The 14,738-nt window shown below is 33.7% G+C and overlaps 1 protein-coding gene across 2 annotated transcripts; it reads right to left on the reverse strand.

Moving 5' to 3' along the window:
* Window positions 1-1,515: 1,515 nt before the first annotated feature.
* Window positions 1,516-14,302, reverse strand: LOC108333356 (xanthine dehydrogenase 1). Of its 2 annotated transcripts, none has more exons than XM_017568773.2 (14): window positions 13,825-14,302; window positions 13,322-13,421; window positions 13,089-13,197; window positions 11,164-12,654; window positions 10,234-10,476; window positions 9,530-9,844; window positions 8,511-8,750; window positions 7,016-7,300; window positions 6,678-6,899; window positions 5,525-5,686; window positions 4,793-4,927; window positions 3,688-3,924; window positions 2,963-3,136; window positions 1,516-1,862 (listed from the first exon to the last, which is right to left on the reverse strand). In XM_017568773.2, exons 1-14 carry the CDS (start codon window positions 13,958-13,960, stop codon window positions 1,620-1,622), a joined length of 4,092 nt encoding a protein of 1,363 aa, XP_017424262.1. In that variant the 5' UTR covers window positions 13,961-14,302; the 3' UTR covers window positions 1,516-1,619. The 2 variants fall into 2 exon arrangements, with proteins under 2 accessions (XP_017424262.1, XP_017424263.1); XM_017568774.2 differs by having other exon boundaries at window positions 13,089-13,153; window positions 13,825-13,965.
* Window positions 14,303-14,738: the final 436 nt, after the last annotated feature.

Here is a 14,738-nt window from a genome sequence, read left to right on the forward strand (position 1 = left end):
CGAAGATAATTAAAACGTTAATCATTTAACTTAGCAATTAATTAATTAACTATTATGACGCATGATAGATAATTAAACATTGTAATTGTACAAGAGGCACGGGAATTAGAACCTTACAATGTTTCTTCAAGTATAGTGGCTGAGGCTTTGGGTGTGAGAGAGAGAAGCGACCTTCAATTCTTCAAAACAATGTAAGTGCAACGCAAAATACGAGGAAGGACTTTGATTCTTAGTGGCAAAAGTGATATTGAAAACTATTCATTTTATAACTCGTTTGAATGATATTATAATATATTCATATTTTAAGTTAAAAATTAAAAATAATATAATTAAAACACTAATATATTATTAATTATTAAGTGTTTTTTTTATTAGCAGATATCAAAATATCCCTCTGCATACTAACCAGTTTTATGCTGACAATGAACTGTTCGACTGGAGCAACAGATTACCTTGTTGTGCAAAAGAATCTCTAGCTTTCAGCATGTATAAAAAACTTATATTTTATATTTAACAGTTCTATTTATCTCTTAATTAATAAAAAGCTTAATTTATTTTTGTGAATTTTCAAAATTATCTCAGTAATACCATTTCTGTCTAATTCATCCTCCTAATTGCAGTGATCACAAAGTATAAACGGACATATATCCAATTTTGTCTATGCCATTACCGTGAATTAAATAAAAATCAATAGCATTAACAAATGTGGTGGGACCATATTTTTTTCTAAATCCTGCTTTGTATGGTTCCTTCTTTTACTAGTGAGATCAAATTATTAATGCTTTTATATTACCAAATAGATAGATGGGTCTCCCTTATTTATTGATTATATCATAATGTATGCTTTTTTATAGTCGATTATAGTTACTATTGGTGTATGAAAATACCCAAAACATTTAAACTTATAAAATTTTCAGAATAATTTTTTTATACAAATTTCAGAATAACTTAAAAAGTAATCCACATTTAAACTCCTTTTAATTTTGCCTTAAACTTAAAAAGTAATTGATTTGATGATAATTGTGGAAATACTTCATATAAAAGTAACTGTAGTTTTCAGCCTTAGACTAAGACAAAAATGTGGAATTAACTTTCAAGTCAATTGGATAAACGTTAATTAAGACTCTGTTAATTAATATAAAAAACTATATCTTCGTTAAGGAACCGATATATGCACCCGACGTATAACAAAAGAACACTATTATGAATAAGCATAAATCACATATTTTATTTATGATTAGAATTCAAAAATCATGTTACATATGTAAATTTACATTTTACAAAATATCCATTCTAAAGCAATCAATAGTTTTAACTTTTTTATTAATTACATTAGAACTATTAAAAAAATTACTTTAAAATTTAATATTTTTTATAGATATATTATTTTCTCAATATATTAACCGAAAAAATATTTTCTCCTAATAAATATATTTTTCTTATTTTTTTTATTAGATTCTTTATCATAATATTAAGAAGTTCTTTAAAAAAAATACAGGCAAGGTAGAGATAAGATAGAGCCAGTAAGTTGCCAATGTTTTTATGGTGAATTGCTGCATCATATTTTCTGGGTTTTTGATATGTGAAACATTCATTATGACATTCTGATTTTGCTATGATCAGACACTAAGTTTTGGGTGGAAATCGGAGGTAACAAAGGACGTTGTTAATTCATCTAAACAAGCCATCCGAATTCTCTCAGGAGTTGCTGGACTGTCAAGAGGAAACCATTCATGACACCCCATTTCGGATCTGGCAGCTATGATGGCATCCTTGATGGCAAATAACACAGTAGAAGCTAGGAAAAATGGAGGCTCACCAACAGCTTTGGAAGAATGGATGGCCTTGACATTTGGATGACCCTACCAATCAAAAACAAGGTAAGTTATCATGTTGATATCTTCAATTTGTGATTATTGTGCTAAACAGCCAAGTTAATCACCGATAAATGGCTTTATGTCATGTGGAAAACATTCAACATCTCTATTAAATTGTGATTATATATGACTGATACTACGATTCAAACGCTATGTAACTCATCAGTATTTTAATCTTTGTGGTCATCTGAGAGCGTGCAGAAGTGGTGAATGGAGTAAAGGAAGTATGAAAACAATTTTTGAGAAATTAAGAGGCTAAAGATAAACATGTAGCAATGTGTTTCTGTAAATAAATACCAAAAGAAAATAACAACACAGCTCTCACGATTTTAGGCATAAATTTCAACATATTTAAATCAGCTTGTGGGAATTATATTCAGTTAGCAGAAGAAAGAAAATTTATTATCATCAATTACCACAATATCAATGGATTTGTTAGGATAAATTAATGTAAGAATATTTTGCATGAGAAGAAAATGCCAAAAAAATAAGCAAGCTTTTCGTAAGTTAAAATACTTTTTTCCAAATCAACTTATATGGGAACTAATGTGAAAGAACTCCAAACCAACTTATGCATGTCAATTTTAGCTAATAGATAAAAACTATTTCATTTTTTCTCATTTTCTTTCCTATAATGTTTTTATTCTGTTTGGTGGGTGAGAAATAAAAAAAAGAGGGATAGATTAAATAAATTAATCTTTCACTCTCTTTTTCATCTATTTCCACTTATCCTCTTTATTTCTCTCCATTATATCTCAAACTCCCACTACAGAAATCAACTCCTTTTTTTCCCCTCTTCCTAAAGGCATGTAATGTAACACATGATTTTTTTATGAACAGCGTCAAATCTATTAGATCTATTCTTCCCTAATACTAGAATTGGGCCAGTACTTTTTGTTAATTACAATGATTATCTTTGTTCATTTTTCATCTTTACAAATATCCTCGGTATCTCTGAGATTACACTGACTCGACTCCACTGTGCCACTGGAAAATGTAAGCACATTGAAAGCATTTCAAGGTGAATAATCCACTTACCTCAAGAAAAGACAAAGAATAATTGTTCAGGGTTCAGGAATATATACCTTCAGAAGTGAGACGTTAAATTTGAAGGGAACATCATTCACAGAAGGAATTTTATAAGCTCCTGGTCCAGTTGTGTAAAGGTATCCAGGCGGGATCCATTTATGTGCTGCATCTCCCCATTTAAGTTCTTCTAAAGCTACCCAACCCAAACCTTGAACAAAAGCTCCCTCGATCTGTGAAAATAAATAGCAAGAACAAAATATGAAATTATCATAAAAAAAATATAACAATTCAAAAATAGGGAGAAACTTGTAATTCAAAGGAATCTTAGAGTGTTTAATCTTCTACAAACGCAAAGAAGATAACTTTCAGCATTTTCCCAAAAGCGTCTTGGTACAAAGAAACCAGAACCAAACATCCTGCAATAAAGACTACTCGAAAAACAGTTTTTGAAAATTTTCATAATTCTCATAAAATGAAACCATTGCATATTAACCCAAAGTTATTTCACTACAATCAAACAATATATTGTACTTTCTCTGATCAACCCAAAAAGTGAACACAAGCATTTCGTTTTAAAACATGCTTAAAGATATTTAACTTATTTACTAAAGCCAAATTCTATTTACCATTGTAAAATATCAGGAAACTGACTTAAGATCTTTTCTATCAAGTTTTCTGATTTCCGTTTAGAGGAATTTTTGTCCTCTCTGCTGTGCTAGTTCTCCATCCTTAACCTTGTATATTCAAAAATTAACAATAAACAATTATAAAAAAAAAGTACCTGTCCAACATCTATTGCTGGATTCAGAGAATAACCTAGATCCAGAAATACGTTTGCCATTCTCGTGTGGAAATCTCCGGTCAAGGTGTCAATTTCAACCTCAGCAAATGCAGCCCCGTAAGTGAAATATCTAAAAGGCTTTCCTTTAGCCGTCACCCAATCAAAACCAATATCAGGCGTAATATAAAATCCATGGGCAGAAAGGTCTATTCGCTCTGCATAGCACGCACGAACTAGCTACAATAACAAAAGCATAACCAAACGGGTTCAATAGTTTTCAATCAAACGACACCTTGTAGCAATAGAGACAATCGAAAGTTCCTTGTCATGTAAAGACTTCTTGATATAGTCTTATGTACGCACTATATGGCCTGCACACTTTAGCAGAATTCGTAACATAGCAGATATAGTTTCTTATAAAATCCTGTACCTAATGTAATCACTTCTATCTTTTTCATCTTGAGACCCAAGATATATATTTATATGAAAATATGTAAGATCTATTAAAGTGCCTTTTGTTTTTTACTTTTTAGAGATTCTACAGAGCCTAAACATTTTCTTAATTTCCTCTCACACCTCTCAACTCCTCAGCATTTTTTTTCCAATAATTTTGAGATTTAAATAATTTTTTTCTCCAAACTATGTTTGGATTTCATTTGGTTTCTAACAACTTTTTCCTTTTGTCCTTCAATATCTCTTATTTTGTATTTCATCTATATCATTACATTGACTCTGTTAATCTGACATGTCATGATATGATAGAAAATCGTGATTAAAAAAAAATTCAAGGACCAAAAGAAACCTCAAAATATTTTGCTGACTAAGAAAGAAAATCTAAAAATATATCAAGGACCACTGAAAAATCAAAAAATTTTGAAGGATGAAAAACAAGATAATTTTTTTAGGTACCAAAGTAAAGGAATATTAGGAACCAAAAGAAAAATCTAAACATATTTTAGCGACATAATTTTAGGGACCAAAAACTTAAATCTAACATTTATATAGAAATACAGCTTCCATGAAATACAATGACAAAATTTGCTTATTTAGTCATTTATTCTGAGTTGATAGGTTGACTAAGAAGCAAAGTTAAAAATTTGATTACCTCGGCAAATGAGTTGAAGTTATGCTGTGAAGCAACAGGTTTCATGCGTGTCATTATTTGCTCACATGCATCTAAAACGGCTGCTCCATACATATCAGAACTTGCAGAAGCTGCTGTTGGAGAAGCATTAGGAACCTAATTTTGCAGCAAGCATGAGGAGACCAAGCAATTTAGCATAAAAAACAATAGTCCAAGATTCAAGAAAGGGCAAGGGGGGAATGGAAAAGGATAATCCAAATGAACCAGAAAGTAATTAAGGATATAGGATATTACTATCTTATTCAAAATATTTATAAACAGCAAGGTTCCAAACACCAGTCTCTTATGATCTAGTTTTCTATGATTCCGGAAATCATATACCAACTAGAGATAAAACTAATTACAGTATATAAATGACTGTAAACTTTTACTTACTAGTCAATTTTGTGAGGATGAGTTAGACTTAAACTTACTTCTTGATATATAAAATGATTACAACAATTTTCTTTTAATTATATTTTGTAAATCTATGCAACTTTCTAAAACTACCAACTGGAGTTTGGAGTTCTAAACCTTGAATATGACTTGATTTTCTTTTCTCTTGGAACAAGTCCACTTCACTAAAAACTCAAAAAAGTGGCAAGGAAATGAGAAAAAAGAAAGTGATAAATTATTTATCTGGTATTCTACTAGTAGCATACACTAATTTCGAAGAAGAAAGACAACAAACGCGTAGAAAGTGTAACTCAATACCTTGTCAGTACTAGTATCTGATATAAAAACAGAACTAAGAGGGATATTAAAAGCCGAAGCAGCAATTTGGGCAACCTTGGTATGCAATCCTTGCCCCATTTCTACACCCCCATGGGTAACTAAAACTGTTCCATCCGTATAGACTTGAACCAGAGCACCAGCCTACAGTTATTAGGAAAATATGAAAGTACACCATTATTACTATCTAATAATGCAATGATCTCACAATAAAAATTGGAGTAAAATGCAAAAGAAAATTCTAAATGAAAGCAGCACAAAAATATGAACAATAAGCAAATGCAAGCAGAAGAATAAGCCATGTAATCCCTGCATGGACAGATTTATTACATGTAGAGATAACCTGAACTCTCATTTCCATATCAACTTTCCCCTCTTAATTGCAATTTTTTAAAGAAATTTCTCTTTATATACTTTCTCTGATGTAAGAGAGGTCTAAGAAAGAATATGATGCCCAAACCCCAAGCCTATCAAGGTTCCTAAACCTTGTCTTTACACCTGAAGCCCAAAAAAGTTAGAGCCCATATTCCATTATAGGCGCAGAAAGAAAAGGGGGGAAATTAGTTAAAGAGAGACACTAAGAGTAGTTTGTTTTCTAGAGCAGAGAGAAGAGGAGCTAGAGTCTCATCTCTAATGTTTGGGAGCTTCTGCTCTTTCCATTATTATATTTTGAAGATATATAATAAAGAAAAATGCATTACTTGATAGCAACTGCTATCAGAATAATAGTGCTTAGAGCAATCATAAGCTTGAATCCCACACTAATTGATAACTTAAACCTATTTTGAAGGGAATTTGTATTGGCTAGAGCTAAATGCACCAATTCATTTTAATTAAACAATTGTTCTGAGAAATCTTGATACCTGATAGTTGACAATGAAATACAGAAAAATTTTAATTTAAAAATAAAAAAAGGAAGAAACCAAATGAGAAAAAAAAACATCTATATTAGAAATAACTCTGGGCCTATTCCCTAACAGCAGCTACCCAATCTTGTATGCTAGAAATTTCCCTACCACAAAAACAAATAAAACGAACTTCACAAGCTTTGCCTTATCTCCTAGAATTTCATAAGAACTCACTTTACTTTTCATCTTTAAAAAATTCAAATATCATGACAGAATTCGGAATTTACCTGGTTCATAAGCTTCGTTGTAAAGGATATACCAAACTTATTAGGAACCATAGCGATGCCACGCTTCCTCCAGCGATTATGCCTATTGAATTGGTCAATTTCTTCACGTGCCTTCGCAAAGTCACAAGATAATTTAAGTTCATTCCACAATGGGACCAGTGTGCTGTACTGAACTTGCTGACCATAATGCAGAAAGGATCCTTCTCCTTGGAAGTTAATTTCCTATTAAGAAACTTAGTTCAGGAAGATTGACTAGAGTATCCAAAATCAAGTGGGATCACAGTGAAATTTCAAATGTACATCTAAAAAAGAAAGAAATTCAAAATTCTGCAACTTACCCTTATCTTTTCTGGGCTCATCTTGAGTTCCACAGCAATCCGTTGAATCCAGTTTTCAGTAATGAGCATGCCTTGAGGTCCACCAAATCCACGGAAAGCAGTGTGGCTAGGGAAATTAGTGAAGCAAACTCTCCCCAATATTCTCATATTTGGTATTTCATACACATTGTCTGAATGAAACATAGCTCGTTCAAGGATGGCAAGTGAAAGATCCAGTGAGTTTCCACCATTGTTATAAATTTCAAGATCCACTGCAAGTACCTTCCCTTCATTTGTAAATCCAACCTGAATCGAACAATAACTCTCATTAATAACTCAACTACAAAAACAAAAAACAAAAAAATGCTGTTACCGAAAACAATTGGAAGAAACAAGAATTTACAAAATCACGGATTAGCAAGAAGCAGAGCAAGGTTAATTATCTCTTGGTAAGATTTTTTTCCAGCATTGAGTTCAATATCAAGATCTCAGAAACTCACACAAACTTGGCATATTTGAGGCAAGAGTTACTGACTCGCTTTTTTTTTCAGGACCCTATGGCCCTAGCTAATGAGTCAAGAGGTGTAAATCTCAATTTATAGAAGTTTTAGTCAGGGAGAGAGGTTTTGAAATCAAATCATTTATGCATAAAAAAGGAAGGACTTTGCAAATGTAATGCAAGTTCCAAAGGAGACGAGTTATCACTGTTCTGGAGGTGAAAATTGATGAATTCATTACAAGAGGAGTTGAAAAAATTAGGTATCTTCAGTATATTAATATAACTTATAAAGTGATGGGGATACTGATGGTGATATCACACATAGAATTTAAGCTAGGTGGAAATGGAGAAATGCCCTCTACAAGACTACTTATGCTCTGTGATAGTGAATGATGAGGAGGGAAGTACCAACAAGGCCAAAGAATTTGTGCTGATGAAATAACAACGATGACATCTGGAAAAATAAAATAATTTTTTTTTAAAAAAAAAGACTAAACCATGTGAGTTTGGAGTAACACTGCTTGAAGAGAAAATTATAGAAACTTTCATAAGCTGGTTTAGTCATCTGATAAAAAGACCAAAAAAGGCTAGAGTGAAAATGGAGGATCAAATGGATGATGATAATCCATTTAAAAAATGAAAACATTAGGAGAAGCCATTAAATATTGGTATAAACGATTTTCAGAAGTTTAGGTTATTGACAGAAATCAATAGAATTGTGTAATCCATGTAGCTGACCTCCACCCTAGAGGAACAAGATAAATGGGGTGGGGGGAGGGTTGTCATGAACATCACAATAAGGAAAGAACAAAGAATGTTAAACAGTCAATTATGGGCTTGCAGAGCAGACATCAATAGAAGATATTCTCAAACTCAAATTGTGGAAAAAATAGTGAGCGAAAGTATCACATGTTTATATTGTAAGAATACAAAAATTTCACTGGATTGAATTTCAGTAAAATATTGATGTGAGTAAATAAAAACACCACTTAAATGAGAGTAAACAGCAGTCTATACCTTGTACTTCCCAAGGAAACTATGGCGTTGCCCAGTAATCCTCATGTCTACATCTCGGTCCAGCGTGATTTTCACCGGCCGATTTAACAGATAGGACGGAACTGAAGCTGCAGCAGCAATAAAGGCTGATCTTGTCTCCTTCCCCCCAAACCCACCACCAATTCGCTTTGTTTTGCAAACTACCTTTGACATGGGAAGGCCAAGAACATGAGAAACATATTTCTGGTGCTTCTGAGGAGCCTGCAACAACACAATGCTGTTATTTCCTTCAAGGTTAAGTTACGACCAACACCAGCCAGCACCATTCAACAATAACACACATGCATTACTTCCTTGCATAGATCTAGGCCTATATAACACAGCTAAATAAGAAAGTGAAAATGAAGAAAACAACACCAGCTCCCACAAAAAGCCTTGCAACAGAAAAACAGAGGACTAAATGTTTCCACCCTGTCAAAATGGAAAGGAAAGGAACCATCTGAACATGTTGATAATTCTCTTTACTTAGTCGTCTATCCTTCTCAATGCCAATACCATCATAAAATAAAATTTCAAAGATGTCCACATGAGCACCATCTCTTAATAAGGTCTTTTCTGCTGCAAATTTTTATTTTTCTAGCCAAAGCTTTAGATAAAACTGCTGACATAAAAAGAAGCCCGTTTATTCAATTATTCAACTCAAAATTTAGTATACCCTATATCCCATTTTGAGTTGTACAGCATGCCTTAGTTAAGAAATATTAGTTATGCCAAAGCCAAAGTTTCCAAAATGGAATAAGTTGTATTTTTTAATGCCCTCCTATTTGTTATTTGTCCATTGTTTGACTCTTCTATGATCATCATATATATCTACAGGTCTCAATATATAATTGCATATGAATACTAAAGTGGTTCAGACATACATCGCTGAATCTTTCCATAAAGCAATAGATACGATTAAACAAATTAAAGACTTCTGACAACTTCAGTTTCAGAAAAGTACACGTATTACAAATTGGCTACAAAATTGTGTAACTTACTTGAGTAGATGATATCATATGAACTTCATTTCCACCATCCAGTGTCCATATCAAACTGCTCTGTGGCTCCAGATAAAAGTGTTCCTGACCTCCCATGAGAACTTCCCCTTCAATTATTCTATCACATAGACCTGATTGAAAACAGTGATCAACGTCACCTTTACTCAAACGCTTTTCTGTGTTGGGATGAAAACTTCTAGCATTGATAGCATCCTGTATTGAAAGGATGGCTGGAAGCTCCTCATAGTTAACATCAACTTTACTTGCTGCAATCTTTGCATTTTCATGAGTATCGGCCACAACTATTCCTATAACCTGGAAGCATACATGAATATCCCATTGACTAATAATGGCAAAAGGCTAATGCAAGACTAGATATTTCATTAAAATTATCACTACTGCATGCAAATGTCATCTTTCAACTTTGAGATTTGGTCAAATGCATACAGAAGATAATAGGCAGTCATCAGTGGGAGGCCAAATGATTATTCCGGTGTGATTGGGTAAGAAGCCAGTGAACTGGGAAATTCATTATAATATAAAACAAGATCTCGAAGTATAATTTGTTGTATATTTTTATGATTAGATGATAAGCTAATTGCAAAGACTAATTTACAGAAGATTGTGATGGATATAAAGCATGAAGAGTAAAGTGTGTATATTGAAGTCAGAACTCCTTTCCCTTTAATCTCAAAAATAGATACCTGGCCCACACAAGTGACATGATCTACAGCGAAAAGCTCCTCATCAGAAACAACTGGTCCAATTTTATTATGACCTGGTATATCTTTGGCCAGAAATATGCCCACAAATCCAGGTGAAGATATGGCCTCTGAATCATCAATACTAATTATTCGGGCATGAGGTTTTCTACTCAAAACTAAGGCAGCATGCAAACCATTTGGAGGCATTTGCGTGTCATCAACATATTCTGCCTCTCCTGTAACCTGAGTGCAAGTTACGTTAGCCTGATAGCCAAGCGTTCAACAGAAAAGTAGGCATAATTTGCAGAAAATGACTACATACGCCAAACACAAGAGAAAGTGTGGGTAACAAACGATACAGGCAACTCATTGACACAAGATATATAGGAAAGACTCAATTAATATGATTACAATTTGCTGGATAAACTAAAATCAAGGATCCCATATATTCAAAATTTAGATAAAAAAGTAGCCAACAAAAAGGAATATAGTTTCAAAGCTTATGTTTTTTGTATGTAAGAAACTAATCGATGTATATCATTGAGTGGTCCCAGAAGGCATCAATGCCAATAACATGCCAAGACATAGGAATGATAAGTGCAAAACTAGATATAAAGAAATAGAAGTTGCATTTAGCATATGAAAAATATGGGGACAACCGAGACAGTACATGTTTCTTCATAGCATTTCAGGTTTGACATCTGACTTCTTTATAGGGTCAAAAAGTAACAAATTCCTGCCACGGTTTAAAGTCCACTATGTAGAGATAATAAGTAATAAGTAATAGGATTTAATCACTCATACAATCACATTTGCAAGTTAAAACAAAAAGAGAAGCAGGGAAAAAGATGCATTATTTTATAAATAATTTAGGCAAGAATACATTAATGTAAACTTGGGAAATGACTTTGCCAAACATGTTCAACAAACCTGAAGTCTTGCAGATAGATGAACCTCTGGAGAACCCACTGAAGTCCCACGTTTCAGGATTTCATAGTCCTGAGATCCACTGATTGGTGGGCGGTGGACCGAGTGCACTGCAGATAGATGGGATAATGGTATACCCTCTTTGATGCTATCCATTTGATGAGACACCCACAGAAAAAATTTAAAAAAGAAACTTAGAGTCAAAGATTTCCGGAACTCTATCATTCCACCAGGGGCATTGTCCTTGAGTAATATATCCTTTTGTAGGACTTTCAATGCATTTTGCAACAGATCTTGGTCCCAAATCTTTCCTACAAGAAATTCCTTAGTTTTTGTTGCTGCAAGTGAATATGGAGCCACCCCACCATAAAAAATCGATGCATCAGCAACCAGCCAGTTTTCACCATGTTCCTGAAGATGAACACGAAAACCAGCATTTACAATTGCAATGTCATCATCCCTTCTGTGAGACTGTTTAAACTCTTTCACAAACTCAAAAGTCTTATTCCAAGGCAGGAATATTGACAGCAAGATTTCACCACTTGCCAAATCTACTTTGCGATAGCCTGGGAGGAAGAAATTTTCTGCCAGGACTGTCCTTATAGTTCCTTTAGAATCAATAATGTGAAATTTTGCTCTAGATGTCATCCATAGGGGATTCAGGTCTGATATTGGACTGGCAGTACATATATTACCACCAACTGATGCAGCATTCCTTATCTGTGTTCCAGCAAACCATTTCAATTGCTCAATAAAAGCCTTACAAGACAAAGTTTCATGAGCAGCTCGCTCAGTTGCAACCTTTTTTAAGAAATTCATAAGATCAGATAGTCTTACTGCAGCACCTATCTCGATTCCATCAGCCTTTGCATCCAAAACATTTAGTTCCGGCACATGCATTACAGAAATAAGAACCCGATACGGCATTCTCTTTAGCCTCATCTCAATTCCTACTTCAGTATTACCAACTATCAATTTTGCATTATCATATTTTGCTTTCAAATCTAATACATGTTGAAGTGTTAAAGGTCGATACCACATTAGCCCACCAAATCCAGTCAAGTTTAATGAGGTTGGTATTCTTAAAAACAGTTCGGGAGGAAAAATAAGTTCCTTTTCTGTGTATTTGGTCCCATCTATTTCATTATAGGAAATAGGTTCATATCTACTATGATCACTGCCCATACATTTATCATTTACATTGTTTAAGTTGCATGAACAAGGTTTTCCTGTTGATGGGCAAACAGACTTGCCTTCTTCAAGGTTCACTGAAGAAACACCAGTATATAGGTCATTGCTAGTTTTTGCAAAGACACGGAATGCATCAAGGATGGGTCTGTAACCAGTACACCGACATAAATTTCCTGCTAGGCATTCTTCTATTTGTTCTTCACTGGGTGGTGCTTGACTTGATCGCAACAATGCATACATTGACATGACAAAACCAGGTGTACAAAATCCACATTGCGAACCATGAGTGCGAGCCAGGGATTCCTGAAGAGATAAAAGGTTAAGTTCAAAGTATTGACAGGTAAATATAAATTTAAAAGACTCAAATATATTTTTTGTCCATGAAGTTACTGTTTTTGATCGCTAATAATTGTATTCATCCCTGATAAAAAGAATTATTTTATTTTTGTCCAGTAAGAGCGTTATCTAAATAACTTCATTTCACTGTTCAAAGTGTTTCTACACAAAATTAGGGATATAAGAACAAAATAAAAAATCTATTATCAATGAAAAGGTTAAAAAAATAACAAGAGCCACAAATAAGATTTCAGTAAGTTATCAAAATAAAAAACCATATTTAAGCCAAAGCCCGAAGATAAAGACATGACACCATGAGAAACCAAACAAGACAAGGATACTCAATAGCAGCTAACTAAACCAAAAGCATCACAAAAGAAGATAGTATGAGTATGTGTCACCTGGACAGGGTGTAGTCCACGCTTGCAGCTTCCCAATCCCTCCACTGTAATCACATGCATCCCTTCTACAGAATACAGAGGAGCTAAGCAAGCATTGATAGCATAGTGTCTGAAAGAACATTTTCAATTTTCACACTAAAATAGTAAATTTGATGTCAAGATACAAGAAAGAAGCGCTTCACATGAAGGAGCATCAAAACATCAAGGCACGAGAAAGAGTGAAAGTCACTTACGAGCACTTCCTCGAGTTTCTATCATAATAAGAAACCATAACTGTGCAAGCTCCACAACCACCTTCTCCGCAGCCCAGTTTAGTCCCAGTCAGACCTATATCTTTTGTTCCAAAAAAGGTGGAAAAACACATAATTAGGTTATCTTCACCATGAAGAAAATTTTACACGAACAATCCAAAATTGAGCACCTCTGAAATAAATGAATCATGAAACGCCTTGACTTTGCAAATAAATAACAACTGATAATACAAGAACACCACGTGTTCCAATTTTCTAGCTACCAATCAACAAATTCTAAAATAATAATAATAATAATAAATCTTCAGTTCATGAACCCAGCTTAAGAAATTGCCATAATCTCACGCAAGTGAAGTAAGAAAGGGAACGGATCAAACAGTTGCAAATAAACAGCTCTGGAGTTATTCCAACTTAACCAGTGTTCTCAAATATCCAATTCGAGCTCCAATTTGCTATAAATTAAAAAAAAAAACAGAAAACGATACCTCTGAGATACTCAAGAAGAGTCAAATGAGCCAATCCATCAGGTAACACTTTACGAACTCCGTTAACATACGCGATAGCCTCATTCGACACCTTAAGATCTTGTTCTCCCTTTTCCTCCGTTTTCAACGATCCCATGGAAACGAACGGAACAGCTTTCTTCTTTCGGTAATAGTAACAAACTCTTACGGTTTTTCACAGCACATAGTTACTTCCACTTCATATTTGTGATCAGAACCAAACAAATAAACAGCGATTCAATCTTCTCACTCCTACTCTGGGCAGAGGTGTCTCCAACTCACCTACGCAGGACGATTAGGCAATAAACGAATAAAGAAATGAAACGTTGCACAGAGCAGACAATATAAAATTGAATAGTAAAACTTAAAAAAAAGTGGAAAAGAGTTTTGGCGCAAAGGATTTATCTAGTGAATCACGCCTTGGCTTATCGCTGTTGCGAAAAGGATATGTCACTGTCTGTGCTACGTAGGATTGATAAAACATAGCTATTTTTTTCAGAATGCGGAAAGTAGAGGCGGTTATGGAACTTATCTTTCTACACCATAAAGATGCTATCACAAAGTTTATGATAAATTAAGCAAAAGTACAATCTAAATAATATCGTTACAATGATATTATCAATATTTATTACATATTACAATGATATTTTCAATTTTTATTACACATTCATGATCGTTAGCTCTAAATAACGAATTTAATATTTTATACCATATAAGTTTAGATTCTCCTACATATTCGCATTTCTATCTGTGCCATTGTTGTGTCAAGGTAGCGTCTTAAATATTATAAAAACGATTACATATTAAGAAATTAAAAAAATCAATATATGATATTTAGGCAGATGAAAATTGTGAAGAAATCGGGTGTGGGTAAAAGTCACCTGCTCGGTTTCTGA

Source organism: Vigna angularis, chromosome 11 (assembly GCF_016808095.1).
Source record: "Vigna angularis cultivar LongXiaoDou No.4 chromosome 11, ASM1680809v1, whole genome shotgun sequence".
In the NCBI taxonomy this organism is placed as follows: Eukaryota; Viridiplantae; Streptophyta; class Magnoliopsida; order Fabales; family Fabaceae; genus Vigna; species Vigna angularis.

Excerpts from the sequence above, each read along its gene's own strand:
- LOC108333356 (XM_017568773.2), bottom strand. The coding sequence starts at position 13,960 with ATGGGATCGTTGAAAACGGAGGAAAAGGGAGAACAAGATCTTAAGGTG. Across the intron at positions 5,687-6,677 it reads CAACGAAGCTTATGAACCAG|GCTGGTGCTCTGGTTCAAGT; the intron begins GTAAATTCCGAA and ends TAATAACTGTAG. Across the intron at positions 4,928-5,524 it reads CAGATACTAGTACTGACAAG|GTTCCTAATGCTTCTCCAAC; the intron begins GTATTGAGTTAC and ends CTGCAAAATTAG.